Source organism: Mustela nivalis, assembly GCF_964662115.1.
Source record: "Mustela nivalis genome assembly, chromosome: 6".
Lineage (NCBI taxonomy): Eukaryota > Metazoa > Chordata > Mammalia > Carnivora > Mustelidae > Mustela > Mustela nivalis.
In genome coordinates, this window is record NC_139025.1 from 144,288,450 (window position 1) to 144,303,342 (window position 14,893).

The 14,893-nt window shown below is 43.8% G+C and overlaps 1 protein-coding gene across 1 annotated transcript in view; it reads right to left on the reverse strand.

The window, feature by feature from the left end:
• Positions 1-1,199: 1,199 nt before the first annotated feature.
• LOC309868125 (uncharacterized protein) overlaps positions 1,200-14,893 on the reverse strand; it is a gene marked incomplete at its 5' end in the record, with an annotated part of 168,895 nt that continues 155,201 nt past the window's right edge. The window contains one exon of the mRNA XM_082737581.1: positions 1,200-1,541. Within this exon, the coding sequence (XP_082593707.1) occupies positions 1,265-1,541 (277 nt within the window). The 3' untranslated portion in view covers positions 1,200-1,264. The remainder of the gene's footprint in view (positions 1,542-14,893) is intronic.

Genomic DNA, 14,893 nt, shown 5'->3' on the forward strand with positions numbered 1-14,893 from the left:
ACTTCCTGGCAGGCTTGTTCATCCAAGCATTCCTGTTTCAGTTTGAGTAATTGAATCCAGTCTTTGTTTTACCGAAGGCCAAGCTTGTCCAGTGTGTCCATGCCACCAGCCAACAGCATTTGTCCATGCCATGTAACAATTGAGCAACATTCATAGGAATGGGGGAGTAAAAGATGTCCATAGGTGTTGACAGATGTTCTGCATGGAGGGAAAGGAGCTGGGGCCATCACTTGCTGTTTCTAGTGGCCTTCTCTGTCGAGTTAAAATAAATGGCAATTATTTGCAATGACAGGGATGAAAGTAGAGGGCATTATGCCAAGCGAAATAAGTCAGTCAGAGAAAGACAATTATCATATTATCTCACTCATATGTGGAGTTTAAGAAACAAAATAGAATCATAGGGGAAGAAAGAAAAAAAATAAAACAAGATGAAGTCAAAGAGGGAGACAAACCAGAAGAGACTTTAAAAAAAGAAAAGATTTTTATTTACTTATTTGACAAAGAGAGATCACAAGTAGGCAGAGAGGCAGGAAGAGAGAGAGAGGAGGACACAGACTCCCCAGGGAGCAGAGAGCCTGATGCAGAGCTCAATCCCAGGACCCTGAGATCATAACCTGAGTTGAAGGCAGAGGCTTTAACCCACTGAGCCAGCCAGGTACCCCTCAGAAGAGACTCTTAATCACAGGAAACAAACTGAGTGTTCTTGGAGAGGAGGGGGATGGGTGGATGGGGTAACTTAAGGAAGGCATGTGATACAGTGAACACTGGGTGTTATAAAAGACTGGTGAATCACTAACCTGTATGTCTGAGACTAGTATTATATGTTAATTAATTGTATTGAGATTAAAATTTTCTTTAAAAATAATTTTAAAATAAAATAAGTAACAATCAAATAATGATCAGAGTTATCCAGCAGGGAGTATCAGATCTAGATGTCAGTTAAATTTAAGGGGCTTGCCAAAGTTTAGGAGAGTCACACTAGGTCATTTTCCTGTGTGAGGAAGTCTTCAGGGGCAGTTCCAAAGACAAAGATTATTAATATTTCTCCTTCCCCCATTCCTCCTGGAGCCAAAGATGTTTCCTCCACTCACCCACTGGCCCTGCATGTAGGTGTTGCTTTTTCTCTACCAATCACAAAATCAGTGAGTAGCTATAACTTCGCCTTTTCCAATATCCCCCTACCCCCGACCTTTTGTTTTTAATGGCCATGGGCAACAGGGACAAAGACATTTTTTAAAAACTTACAGAGATCTATTATGCTCTACTACCTTGGCCCGCATGGGCCACTGCAAAGGGATTCTGCGAACTGTGTACTCAGATGAGTGGTCATTATCTTCAAAAAGGCAGGGGCTGTGATAGACACAGGAACCAAAAAAGCAAGAGTTAATGGACCATCAGAATAATGGAGTACCAACACTTTTTCGTCCTTGGCTTGAATCCTCAAGGTCCAGTGTCTCAACAGAATTTTCATTTTGGTCTCATCTGACTCACTTGTCCACCCCTGGGCCAGTTGGCAGTTATACTGAGAACTGGAAATTTTCCTTAGAAGAGAAAAAGAGTATTTGTCAGGTAAACCAAGGAAATGTCCATTATAGGAAGTTAGGCCTTTTGTCATGGTACTCCATTAGCACCCTCCTGACTGTTAAAGAAAAAAAAAAATTTGTGACACCCATTAAAGACAGTAAGGAAGATTTTATTCAAGGGATGCTACTATGAGGGGATTTTATTTTATAGTATGGGAGAGAAATCTGGCTCAGCTCAGACAAATGGAGATTTACAGCTAAAGAGCATGGTGGAGGTCACTGAATGTAAAATTAAGATGGAACATCAAGGGTAAGGATGAAGGGATTCTGGCTAAAGCATCTGGACAGTAATATTGTTGAAGGAAGGCTAGGGTCATAAACTATTGAGAGCAGGGGATAAGGAATTTTTTAAAAGACTTATTAATACATTTTAGAGAGAGGGAGCAGGGGTAGGGGTAGAGGGAGAGGGAAAGAGAATTTTAATCAGACTCTTCACTGAGCATAGAGCCTGAGGTGAGGCTTAATCTCAGGACCGTGAGATCATGACCAGAGCAGAAACCAAGAGTCAAACGTTCAACTAGCTGCACCAACTGGGTGCCCTGGGAACAAGGGATTTGATCAGATATTAAGCATTATAGATACTGAAGCACCTGGGTGGCTCAGTTGGTTAAATCTCTGGCTTTGGCTTAGGTCATAATCTGATCCCAGGATCAAGCCTGGCATTGGGCTTGCTGCTCAGTGGGTAGTCTGGATCTCTCTCTCCCTCTGCTACTCCCCCTGCTCAGGCTCTCTCTCTGTCAAAATAAATAAATCTTTAAAAAAAAAAAAAAGAGTGGTAAGACACCAGGGGTGAGAGATAAGGAATTTGATCAGATATCAAGAGTAGGATAGGAGATTGCTGAAAAATTGACTAAGCAGATTTCTTGCTAAAACTGGGCTAAGTGGGCAGAGCCTGAGGTCAAGGCTGGACAGAAAGAGGACTCAGAGGAACTTGACTCAAGTCTGGTCAAGTCATCCATGACCATTGTATTTTCTGCAGTCACACATTTTACTGATTCTTTTATCAGACATTCAGTGAACGAGAAACATGAACACAGCAGCAATAATATAACAAATGTAAGCACTCTAGCAGAGACAAAGGCAGTATAGGAATCCACCTCATCAGATTTAGAATATGCATGACTCCATGACTGAATTACTACCACTGCTTGACTTTACTGTTGAGATTAAGATGTAGTACAGAGGATCAGAGGGAAGGAAGGGAAATCTGAATGGGAGTCATCAGAAAGGGAGACAAACCATGAGGCACCTTTAACTATAGGAAACAAACTGAGGGTTTCTGGGCGGTGAGGGGAGTGGTAGACATGGAGTAACTGGGGATAGGCATTAAGGAGGACACGTGATGTGATGAGTACCGAGCATTATCCACAACTGATGAGTTACTAAATTCTCTGAAACCCATGATGTACTATCTAATGGCTAATTGAATTTAAATACCTAAAAAAGACACTTTAAAAAAAAGATGTAGCATAACTCACAATATCCTTTGAGTGGAAGAATGTGCGGACTTTCCACACCTCTGCTGTCCAAGTCCCATGTCTAGTAGCCACATGTGGCTAATGACCACTTAAAAGGTGGCCAGTTCAAATGGAGAAATGCTGTAAAATCAGAATAAACACTGGCTTTCAAAGACATATTGTAACCAAAGGTCAGAGAGTATTGCCACCCTCACATCGCAAACATCGCATGACTTCTACAGCTAATGAGAGTGGGACCCAAGATGGGAGAGGTCAACCTGAAAGTCCATGATGTCGGAAAGAACATGGGGAAGAAAGAGTTACAACCCTGGAGTGGATGGGCTGAGGACAGTCAGAATGCCTTTTTTTTTTTTTTTTTTTTTTGGTGATTCTGTATACAGACAAGGAGAATTCACTGGAGATGACATCTGTATGCCTCACATTTTCAAGGGAAAATTATGAAAACGCATATAGACCCACAGCCATAGTTTAATTATGTTTGAAATGTATTCAGACCTACTCCAGTCAGTAAATGGCTTACTTTCACATTTAGCTTCTCAATTTTCTCTTCGGCCCCTCCCATTCTTGAAATCCCAACACAAATCCCATCTCTTGCCTAAGGACCATAAACTACCTAACTATCAAACGCTACTGTTCATTCATTCATTTGATTCATTCAAAGCAACCTAATCTTGTGTGATGTCTTAGGCGCTCTTCTAGAGACTGGTGACACGGTGAACAAAACAGGTAAAGATCTCACTTTCATGGAGCCTATCTGGTATTTAGGGGAAAATCTTTCCTTATCAACATGAAAAGACTTATTATGGATGTTGCTTAGAATTTCAGGTTTTTTTTTTTCTTGACAGTATCTCAGGTGATCATCTTTGAGGTGGTTCTCCTGAAAATACCTTTGGGGGAACTACTGATTCGACTTTCTGAGTCAGACACTTTCCTAAAGACAGGGGTCACAGGAAAAGTGACAACTGTCACTCTTGCAGTAAGAACAGGGATCACAGTGCTTGAAACAGAGATATGCTGCTCAGCTGTCAGAAAGTCCACAAGGCTCCAAATGTGTGTGGCCAACTAATGGAACCTGTAACTCAGAGGTTATCATCCTGAGAGCAATGGGAAATCCCTCTAGTTAAGGACTCTCCTTGACGGAAGCTTGACAATGGCCTTGATTCACTTACTATGATGTTTAGGTAATTATACACATTAAGAAAAGTGCACAAGGCACTTACATTTCCATGATACCATTTCCAGGATATTGTTGTTTTATTAAAATGTTTCATCTAGAGCTGTAATGTATAGAGTAGTTAAGTCCATCACTATGTGGTACAGGTGAGACTATTGTAACAGCCATACTTCCATAAAAAAGAAAAGTTTTTTGTCGTTTCTGATCTAGGAATCAGCCAATAAACAATTCTATATCAGTGTCCAGTTACCAGGCTAAACATGTAATCTATTTATACTTTTGAGGGCAAGCTGAATTGTGATCACTGAGCCAGCTGTGTTCCAGTAACTACTCATTTACCCAACATAACAGATATAAGAAGGTAAAAGGCTTCTAAGGAGACTGGTTACTTATATTTTGAACCACATCTTGGCAGGTATAACTTGCAATTTGTGCTTAGTGGTAAGATTTCTGATATTTACTTTCTCCTTCCCTTGGCAAGTCAAGTTAGTTAAAAAGTAATTAGAGTTGAGTCCATTGTTTTTCTTAAATGTTTACAGAGCTATAGAACTCTCAATCTTTCTTTACTAGACAGGATTAGATCACATTAGTGATAAAGATCAGAAATTATTTACATTGCTAAAATGAGAACTGCCTGTCAGTTTGGAGAAAGCTCATTTTTATAACCAACAGATTGGCTGGTCTATAGATTAATGAGTGCTATAGGTGGGGTGATGAAAGTGCAATGACCTGTGGAATTTGTTCTGGAATTTCCCCACTCCTCTGGTCAGCAGAGCGTCTTCTTCAGTACCCAGCACTGCCCATAACTGCATTCAGCAAATCACTCTACAAAAATGGTTATTTGTTTTGCCTTTTTTAATAATTTTTAAAAACATTTGATTTATTTACTTGACACACAGAGAGATAGAATGAGAGCACAAGCAGGGGGAGCAGCAGAGGGAGGGGGAGAAGGAAGCTTCCTGCTTGGTGGGATTGCACAAGGGCTGAAGAAGACAGAATGGGAAGGGACAAGGAGAATAGTGGGTTTCAGCTTCTTGGAAACAGAGCCCACATCTATTTCTATGTTTATCTCACTGCTCTAAACCCAGGTCACAGCACAGTGCCTGCAGCAGAGTCATGGAAGTGCTCCAGAACTGATAACTATTGCTATTTATACTACTAAAATTCCCCCACAAAGGGCCAAGTGTCATAGCTTCTCCTAGTTCCCCACACTGAACGCAATGAAGAATCAAACTATCGGGTTAAGAATGGTGAGAGGCGTTTAACAGGACCCAGATCACAGGAGCCATATTGTATTGCAGGACCAGGGGTCTTACCAGTGACTAGCTATTCACTCCTCTTGAGAGGCTAGCTCCTTGGATCTCCCTCTTCAATCCTCTGAACCTATGTCTGGCATCAGAAACAAAAGTAAACATAACTTATCGCCCTCGTTTATTTTTTACTATTATTTGTTACAGAGGAAGAGAGAGATCACAAGCAAGGAGAGCAGCAGGCAGAGGGAAGGCAGGCCCCCCACTAGAGCCTGGTATTGGATCCAATCCCAGGACCCTGGGATCATGACCTGAACCAAAGTTAGATGCTTAACTGAGTAAGCTACCCAGGCATCCCTTATTGTCCTTCTTTAAAATTGAATGTATTCTCTCTCCCTCTCTCTTTGTCCCCACTCTGTCACTCATACTCACACAATCACAGAGTCACAGACAATAGCAATGTATTTCTCATTCTAATTCGCTAAGGCACTATGAGCTTAAGCTCAACAGAATCACTTTGCCAGCTGCTGATCTACCGTGCCCTGATCCCTTCTCTGTCCCCAAGCTCGATCTGTAACTCAAGTGTCATGGTGGTGGCTCTTTCTGCCCTCCCTCCACAAGGCTGTCCTCAGCACACTCTTCCCCGTGGCTCCACTCCCTGGCACTGGCTGCCTTTGGTCTACTGGTATGCCCTTTCCTAGAGCCTTTCGACTCTCCCTGAGGGGAAGACAACCCTTACTTCAACCCTGTGGCTGTCACGTTTCTGCTATATATTGTGACGATCAGCCCGATTAAGAGATTGGGAACTAAAAGACCGGCTTCTGGTTATGGATAAAAGTAACTCTGGGGCTTGGGACACATGACAGCAGCACATGGTAAAACTGAGATGATTAGGGAGTTAATCTGCATTTTCACATCTGGTCAGCAGCAGAACAAAGAGGACACCCCAATCTCCTATCTCCCAGAACAGTACTCTTCAAGTAACTTACAGCACCATCCTTCTCCAACTTTGGGAGTGTCACTTTTCCAACCCCAAAGTCTTGATTCTAGGCAGCACTCTGAGATGAGAGATACTCCCTCCAGAATCACCCCTGGCTGGGAGTAGTGGTTGGCCAAGGCCTCCCAAATATCTTCCATTCAGAGTTGCGCTTGCATCAAACTCAAAACTGTGGCACATATGGGACTTTCCTGTCGGCTTCTAGCTCTAATGACCTATTGGACTTCAGAGGTGCTCTTTTATACCCACTTACCTTATAACATCACGTGTGACTCCTCTAGAATTCTCTCCATGGTTTTTCTCCTGTACTAATTGTTATGGACTGAATTATGTCCCCACAAAAGTCATATGTAGAATTCCTAATCTCCAGAGTGACTGCATCTGGAGATAGGGCCTACCTAGAAAGAGGTACTGAAGGCTTGGTGAGGTCATGGGAGTCCTAATCTGCTAGGACTGGTGTCCTCATAAGGGGGAAACACATGGAAGTACTTCCCCTACCTCCCCTCTGGGGGCCCCCAGAGAAGAGGTCATCTGAGGGCACAGTTGAAAAGATAGTGATCTATAGACCAACAAGAAAAGGCTCACTGGAGACCAACCTTGCTGGAATCTTGATCTGGAACTTCTGGCCTCCAGATCTGTGAGAAAATACATTTCTGTCATTTAAGCCCCCCAGCCTGTGTTTGGTATTGCAGCCTGAGTAGACAAAAATATACTGATCAAGCCTTCTTTCAAGCTTGGGAGAAACTTTCTATACACTGTGCTCCATGCTTTTGTGTCTAACCCTTCTCTCCATAGCCATTGCTAATATTTGAGCCAGAGAAGTCATAAATACTAGGAATGTTGGAATTGAATAGGGGATCAATAACCATCTAACTCAGTATCCCCAGCTATGAAGAATTAACGCACAGACACACAGACACAGACACACACACACACTACAAACATGGTTATCCCACTTAATTACATTGGTAATTTCTTGATACCCAAGCCCACATGCCAGCTCCCCTTCGGAGTACTAACCTCACTATCTCCCTGTGACCTACCCACCTCCATGCAGACCTAGGACCTTATACCTCAACTCCTGCCAAGCTAACGACAAAAGTTTATGATTCAGTTCCTATCTCTCCTGCTTTATTCATGACCTCTTAAAGTCTAGTGACCCATCCTCCTCTTCTTTCTAAAAAACAAAACAAAACAAAACAAAACCCACTGCTTCCTGGGAACCTTTCAGATTTTTTAAAAATTTTTTTATTTCTTTTCGGCGTAACAGTATCCATTGTTTTTGCACCACACCCAGTGCTCCATGCAATATGTGCCCTCCCCAATACTCACCACCTCGTTCCCCCTATCCCCCCTTCTAAATCCTCAGATTGTTTTTCAGAGTCCATAGTCTCTTGTTTCACCTCCCCTTCCAATTTCCCTCAACTCCCTTCTCCTCTCCATCTCCCCTTGTCCTCCATGGTATTTGTTATGCTCCACAAATAAGGGAAACCCTATGATCATTGACTCTCTCTGCTTGATTTATTTCTCTCAGCATAATCTCTTCCAGTCCCATCCATGTTGCTACAAAAGTTGGGTATTCATCCTTCTTTCAGATGTTTTTTACCTCTATAATCTACTGGAGGATAACAATGTACCAGAACCCTTGAGTGACCATTAATGCCTATTGGTCACATCGTGTATGCTACGTAGGACCTATTCTGTGTTCTTAACAATCATGGCTTTGACTCGTAGCTGAAGGTGGGCTTTAACTGGAGTCTATTGTGCAAATACCTGAAGCAGGAAGTCCCCTGCCCAGTGAATGAGGTATGCAGACTTCCAGAGGTCTTGAGGTCCTCTCTTCAAATATACACATTCACTTTGAGCAATCAGGATACCCACCCAAATGAGAGACAAAAGAAAAGAAAAAGGAAAAAAAAGAAAAGAAGAAAAAAGAGAGAGAGATAGACAGGAAAGAAAGGGAAGATGAAAAAGGAGATTCAGCCCAAGGTAAGATTTATGAAGTAGACAAACAAAAAGAGATAAAAAGACTGATACAAGTATATGACAAGAGAAAAAAATATATATATATGCAAATAAAGAAAGAACCTCGTCAAAAAGAACCACAAGTGTAAAATTTATATGCTATCAGGACAAACACAAAAAACACAGAAACACTGGTGGACAAAGATGGGAGAGTTCTTATAAATTCTCAGTGTGTGCGAGGAAGGTTGTTTTGATTCTTCCTGGATGTATCTTGATATCTTTGTTAAAGGACTCAACTTTCCTAAGATAAAGGGGATTAAAAATTGGTTTACCTATAGGGGTAGTATTGATTGGGGAAAGGAGATTACTTTGAAGTTTAACTCTATATGAATATTAGAGGATAAAAATAAAAAGGAATAAACTAGACTAAACTAAAATTTAAAAAAAGGAATTCAAAAAATAAAAATGCAAAAGAAAAACATAGGTGTATATCAAAAAGTTCAGGTTAGAAAGATATTATGGAATTTGATGTACTGTACAACTCGCTGTGATGGTAAATAGGTTAAAAAAATTACCTATGTATAAAAAAGAAAAAACAATGAACCGGAATAGTGGGAACAAGTGAACAATACAAGTTTTCCTATGAAGTAGTGGTTGTTCTCTTGTAATCCTTTTTTTTTCTCTTTTTTTTTTTTCTTTCTTGGTTTGTTTTCTGGGGGAGGGGCCTGCCACGTGAGTTGTCAGTCAATGATGTTTCCTGAGATAAGTCCTCCCACCCCCCTCAAGGGGGTGGGCTCTGAGGAAACTGGTTTTTTTCAGGCTTTTGTTCTCTGGCGGTTTTTATGCTTGTTCACTTTTTTTTTTTTCCTCTCATCTTGACTGCCTTTGATGGTTTTTGTAGTTTTAGAGGAAAACAAACCGCACCCTGATCTCCCTCTCAGAGAGAAGACTCATTCTGGGTGCAGAGCCTAAATAAGTTCCCCCTTGGCCGCTGGCAGAGCAGGTTCCAAGTTGAAGACCCTGGGGGCGCAGAATCTTTTGCTTGTACCCAAAGCCAAGGCAGTGGCAGCTGTCTGGGAGCTCCCGACCGCCAGAGAGGTTCCAAGCAGCGATTGCACATTGAGATTTTGCTGCTGGCCCGGGCTGGGAATGCCCAGCTTGCGCGCACCTCTTTTAGAGGAGGCGCATGTCTCGGGCACTGAGAACGGGATGGTCCGTAAGCACCAGGCTGGGCTTTTGCGCACCTCTGTCAGGGGAGAGTTTGGGGCGCGCAGCTTAGGCTTTGAAACAATGGCCTGGGTCAAAGAGCACCAGCCGGGCCTTTGTAACTCAGGGGAGCATGAGGGACGTGCGCGCGTATCTCAAGCTTTGTGGTAGGGCTGGAGCATTCTGCCGACCAGTGTGGCTCCCATCCCCTCACAGGAAATAGAACCCACGCATTCTCTGGCATGCTGGCGGCTTAGGGACCAAGAGCTGGTTTCTCTGCCACACTCTCTCTGCCTCAGCGCCACAGGAGGCTGTCCTGGGACTGGGGACTTAAGCCCCTGTCCCTAGCCACCCCAATTCCCACAATTTCCCCCCGCGATCCTTTGCTCTTTTGGAGTGCTTTCAACCAGTTTCCAAGTTAATGCTGGTCCCCAGACGCAGGGCACTCTCGCTCATATTGAGGTATTACTTTCCAACTGGTGGCCTCTGGTGGTTCCCTCCGCCTTTTGTTTATCTTCCCGATATCAGTCCGCCGGCGTTCCCATTTCGCTTTACCTGCCCACTGGCGTCTTCTGCCCCTATAGAGATCCAGACGTGTATAATTCTGATCTCAGGCTGATCTCATGGGTGATCGGAGTTCTTTGGTAGGTAATCAGCTCACTTTGGGGTACCGGCTGAAAAGGCGCCTCCTCCTACTCCCCCGCCATCTTGTCCCCCCCCCCAGACATTCACTTTGAACAGTCATACCCTCCCTGAGGGAAAAGACGACCATCCAAAATCAGCGTGTGACCTCAGAGAGTTGCTGCTAGATTGCAGGCAGTGTTAGCGTCCTCCAGTTTGTTGGCCCCTCGGTGCTAGAAATCCCCATTTCTATACACAAACTTCCTCTCAAAATTCTAACCAATTAATGGAGGCAACTGGGTAATTTTCTATCGACATAACAAAAGTCCAAGGCTATGTATTTTGAAACAAACAATTTTGTCCTATATTGGGTTTGCTATTTTAGTAGAATTATGTGTAATAGAGGCAGTTAGAAAGAGCTTTTGATGTACAAATTTAAATTTGAACTTATTCTAATTTTGAACTTTATTCTCTTCTCTCTCCCTGGAGAATTTCTTTCATGTCCTTTTTTAAAAAAGATTTTATTGATATATTTGACAGAGAGACACTGCAAGAGAGGGAACAGAAGCAGAAAGAGTGGGAGAGGGAGAAGCAGGCTTCCCACCAAACAGGGAGCCAGACGTGGGTCTCAATCCCAGGACCATGGGATTATAACCTGAGCCTAAGACAGATGCTTAACAACTGAGCCACTCAGGCACCACTTGTTTCATGTTCTTAATAGAACTGAGGGTTTTTGTATAGAATATGGATGGTCACTATGATTCTATAGTGCCTTGCTTGACCAATATATAAAAGTATACAAGCATCAGCTTTCAAAGTATTACGTCCAGCAAATTCTTATGTTTACCATAATGTTAATTTTTAAAATGTACTTGTTTATATGCAGTACAATAAACAGATATTTGTCATTTTTGTAGCAAATTATTACTGGTTTTTCATTCATCTTTGAGAGTCCTGGTGAAGATGTTTGGTTCCCCTTGAAGTACTGAAAAGAAGATACTAAAAAATATTTGGGGGTGACTGGGATGTTCAGTCAGTTGAGTGGCTGCCTTCAGCTCAGGTCATGATCCCAGGATCGAGTCCATCTTCAGTCTCTCTGTTCAGCAGAGAGCCTGTTTGTACCTCTCCCTTTGCCTGAAGCTCTGCCTACTTGTGCTCTCTCTGTCAAATAAATAAATAAAATCTTTTTAAAAAACTGGAAGGGCTCCTCAGTCACTCTTTCCTACTATCCCCATTTGTACATAAGGAAAGGCAGTGCAAACCTGGAGGGAGGAGCCCAGAATGAAAATGAAAGAAAGAAAATGAAAAAGAAAGAAAATGAAAGGGGAACTGGCTGAGAGACTGTAACTGAAGCTTCACCAAAGTATAGCCTTCCAGGAAGTAGAAAATGGGGTGTTTGCTTCCAGCTTGGGAGAGTATGGGAGCTTGGGTAAAAGAAACAAGCAAAATCCCGATGATTACGAGGCTTTGGAGGAATGGGGTGGGGTACCCAGGTGACCAGTAGGTTACAAACTCTGATTCTACCCATTTTCATTAAAAAAAAATACCCTGCAGTTCATCCTCTTCATGCCCATCCCTCCTGCAAAGAGAGTACAAAGCAGTGACTCTCGAGGTACATAAAAATGAGTGAGACATAAACCAACAATCACAAATGTTTTAGAAAAATCAAGCCACGGAATAAAAGAACAGCTTTAATATGTTTTATCCTTTCTTTCAAGAGAGAATATGCACCTAAGGGGGGAAAAAAGTGTTAGACATTAACATCAATGTAGTTAAATTAATCATATGGATAAGCCAGAATATTTTATCATGAAATGAGAGCAGGCAGTTATAAAAATAATTAACCGATATCTTGGAAATACAAATAGCAACAGCAATAAAAAGAAACCTTTCAAAGAGATGGGTGGAATAGCAGAATGAGCACTGCTTAAAACCAAACCAGAGAGATGGAATATCAAGCTAAGGAATTCTCTAATAAGGCAACCCAAGGAAGAAAAAGAAAAAAGCTCAGAGTGACAGATAAGGAATTACAGAAGACAGACCTAAAAGTTCCAGTAGATGTCTACAGACATCCCTTTGGTTTGTTATCCTTCCTGCTTATCTTCTCAGCCAAAAGTAAAGCACCTCAGCGCTGTTGGACTTTTTCCCAGTTATTGTTGGCTTCTGGATCAGAGGCTCAAAGTGCTGGTTTGGGCCCCAGTTTTCCCCCAGGATTCCCCTACCACAGCACCTGTGACTTTTTCAGACAGCCTCCTCAGGAAGCCCAGGACAACCAGCAGCTTCAGCGCTACCCAGTCCCTAGCACTGTGCCTCCTAAGCTAACACTTCGTTACACTCTACCCTTTGAGAGCCGGTCCGAGGCGACGCCCCAGGACTCCAATGAGTCCAGCTGCCAGATGCCAATCCAGTGATGAGAAAGCTCTCGAGCTCCAGAAAGCCCCAAGGACCCTGCATCATGGTCCCGCCCCTCCACGCAGACCCCTCCCCTTTATCAGCCAGGCTCTGTTGGAGTGCAGGGCCTTGTGGGAGTTGTGGTCCCCCCAGGGCCTCCAGCCTCCTGCAGGAAGGTGGGGCTGGCAGCTGGAAGAACCCGGGAACCACAGCTGCAAAGGACGCCTCTGCCTCCCTGGGAACTCAGGCTCTATGGCGGCCAATTAGGCAGGACCACGTGAGTCTCCAAAACAAAGAGCAGGAGCAGGCTGGGCGCCTTCCCCTAGGCCCGCCGCCCTTCCTGCCCTCCCGCTCTCTCGCACTCCCTCACTCCCACGAGCCCCCTCTCAGGTTTGGAACTTGATGAGGGAGCAGGAGGCTGACTGAGGACAAAGCAAAAGCTGGCACCTTGCACCCCCTCTCCACCCGCTCCCCTCGGTAATATGTGTAACATTCCTCAGGCACCCCTGACCACCATAAACGAGAAACAAAGAGTTAACTTGCAGAGATCACAATCCTGCAAGACAGGCATCTCCCAACTATCTTGATGTTAATGGCTTGGTAAAAGACAACTCCTCTTTAGCATATGAAAACTCCGTTGAAACCTCCCTTTCCCTTACCTTCCCCCAACCACAGAGTACTTAACCTGCCATCTCTGACAACCCAGGTTGCCCACAGGTCTTCCTGCCCACAGGTCCTGTCCCCGTGCCTCAATAAACCACCATTTTGCTCTTCCTGCCCACAGGTCCTGTCCCCGTGCCTCAATAAACCACCATTTTGCAGCAAATATGTCTCAAGAATTCTTTCTTGCTCATGAGCTCCGGACCTCAGCCCACTGAACCTCACCTAGGTTCTAGAACTTCATGAACTCTTTCCCTTAAAAATTGATGGTCCATATGGTTTTAAAATTAAATATACTAAGACGTTATTTTCTTCTTAGAATCCTGTCCTTCACATCAATAATCTTTCACTACAAGTTCAGGTTACTTTTGTATTACTAAAACACATATTGTTAAGGGAAAAAAAACAAAAAAAACCTGTCTCCCACTGAGTGTGAGCTAATGAGTCTAACAGCTACTCAGGTGATACCAAAAATCCATCATGGTTCCTCATTCCTAAAGAAGATTCACTACCTTTGATGGGGGACAATAACAAGGTCATTCTGGAGGTGTAGTGCCTGGCCATGGTTCCTCACTGGTCTGTCAAGCTTCAAACAGGGAACTCCTTACGGTAAGATGCCAGGTTTCACCACTGTCCCAGCTGCTTTTCTTGCAGCCCCTACACAAGTTTTGGACCTTCTCCTTCAAGGAACTTTCCCTCTAGACCAGTTCTCAAGAGCTAAAGGTTGCTCAACTCCCTTGCAACTCCCTGGTGCCAGCTTCAGGCCCAGGTCCTTCAAGCAAAGTCCTTAGTGCCTCTCAGTGATGAGGGAGCATGAGGCTGGCTGAAGACAAAGCAAAAGCTGGTGCCTTGCACCCCGCTCACCCCACTTTCCATCCGCTCCCCCTCAGTCCTATGTGTAGCATCCCTCAGGCAGCCCTGACTGCCATGAACAATAAGCAAATAGTTAACTTGCAGAGCTCACAATCCTGCTAGACCGGACTCCCTTGGCTTACAAATGTCCTAAATCTCACTAACAAAGACGATTGATAGCAGGATTGTGACATCCCACCAAAAAGTCTCCCAACTATCTTAATCTTAATGGCTGGTCTAAAGACAGCATTGATCAAGCCGCAAGGGTAAGGCCTCAGGTAGGCCTGGGACATCCTAGCACCTTGTAGGCCTTCTTCCTTCCCCTCACCTTCCCCCAACCACAGGATACATAACCTGCCATCCCTCACAACCAGGGGCAGCTGCATCTCCACCTGCCCACGGGTCCTGTCCCCGTGCTTTAATAAACAACCTTTTTGCACCAGAGATGTCTTAAGAATTCTTTCTTAGCCATCAGCTCTGAACCTCACCCCACCGAACCTGACTTAGGTTCTGGGACTTCATCATCAGCACCTACTGCTCTTCTCTCCTGGTGGTCTCTCTGGAAGGGGTCTTCTCTAGCTCTTCTAGCAGGAGATGGGCACTTCCCATCTACCCCTGTTGCCGGACCAACCTTACCTATCATGCAGGGTCAGGTCGGCCTGGCTTTTTAACTGTTGTTCTCTTCTGAGTGGTTAGTTTGTCATAGATACCGTGCT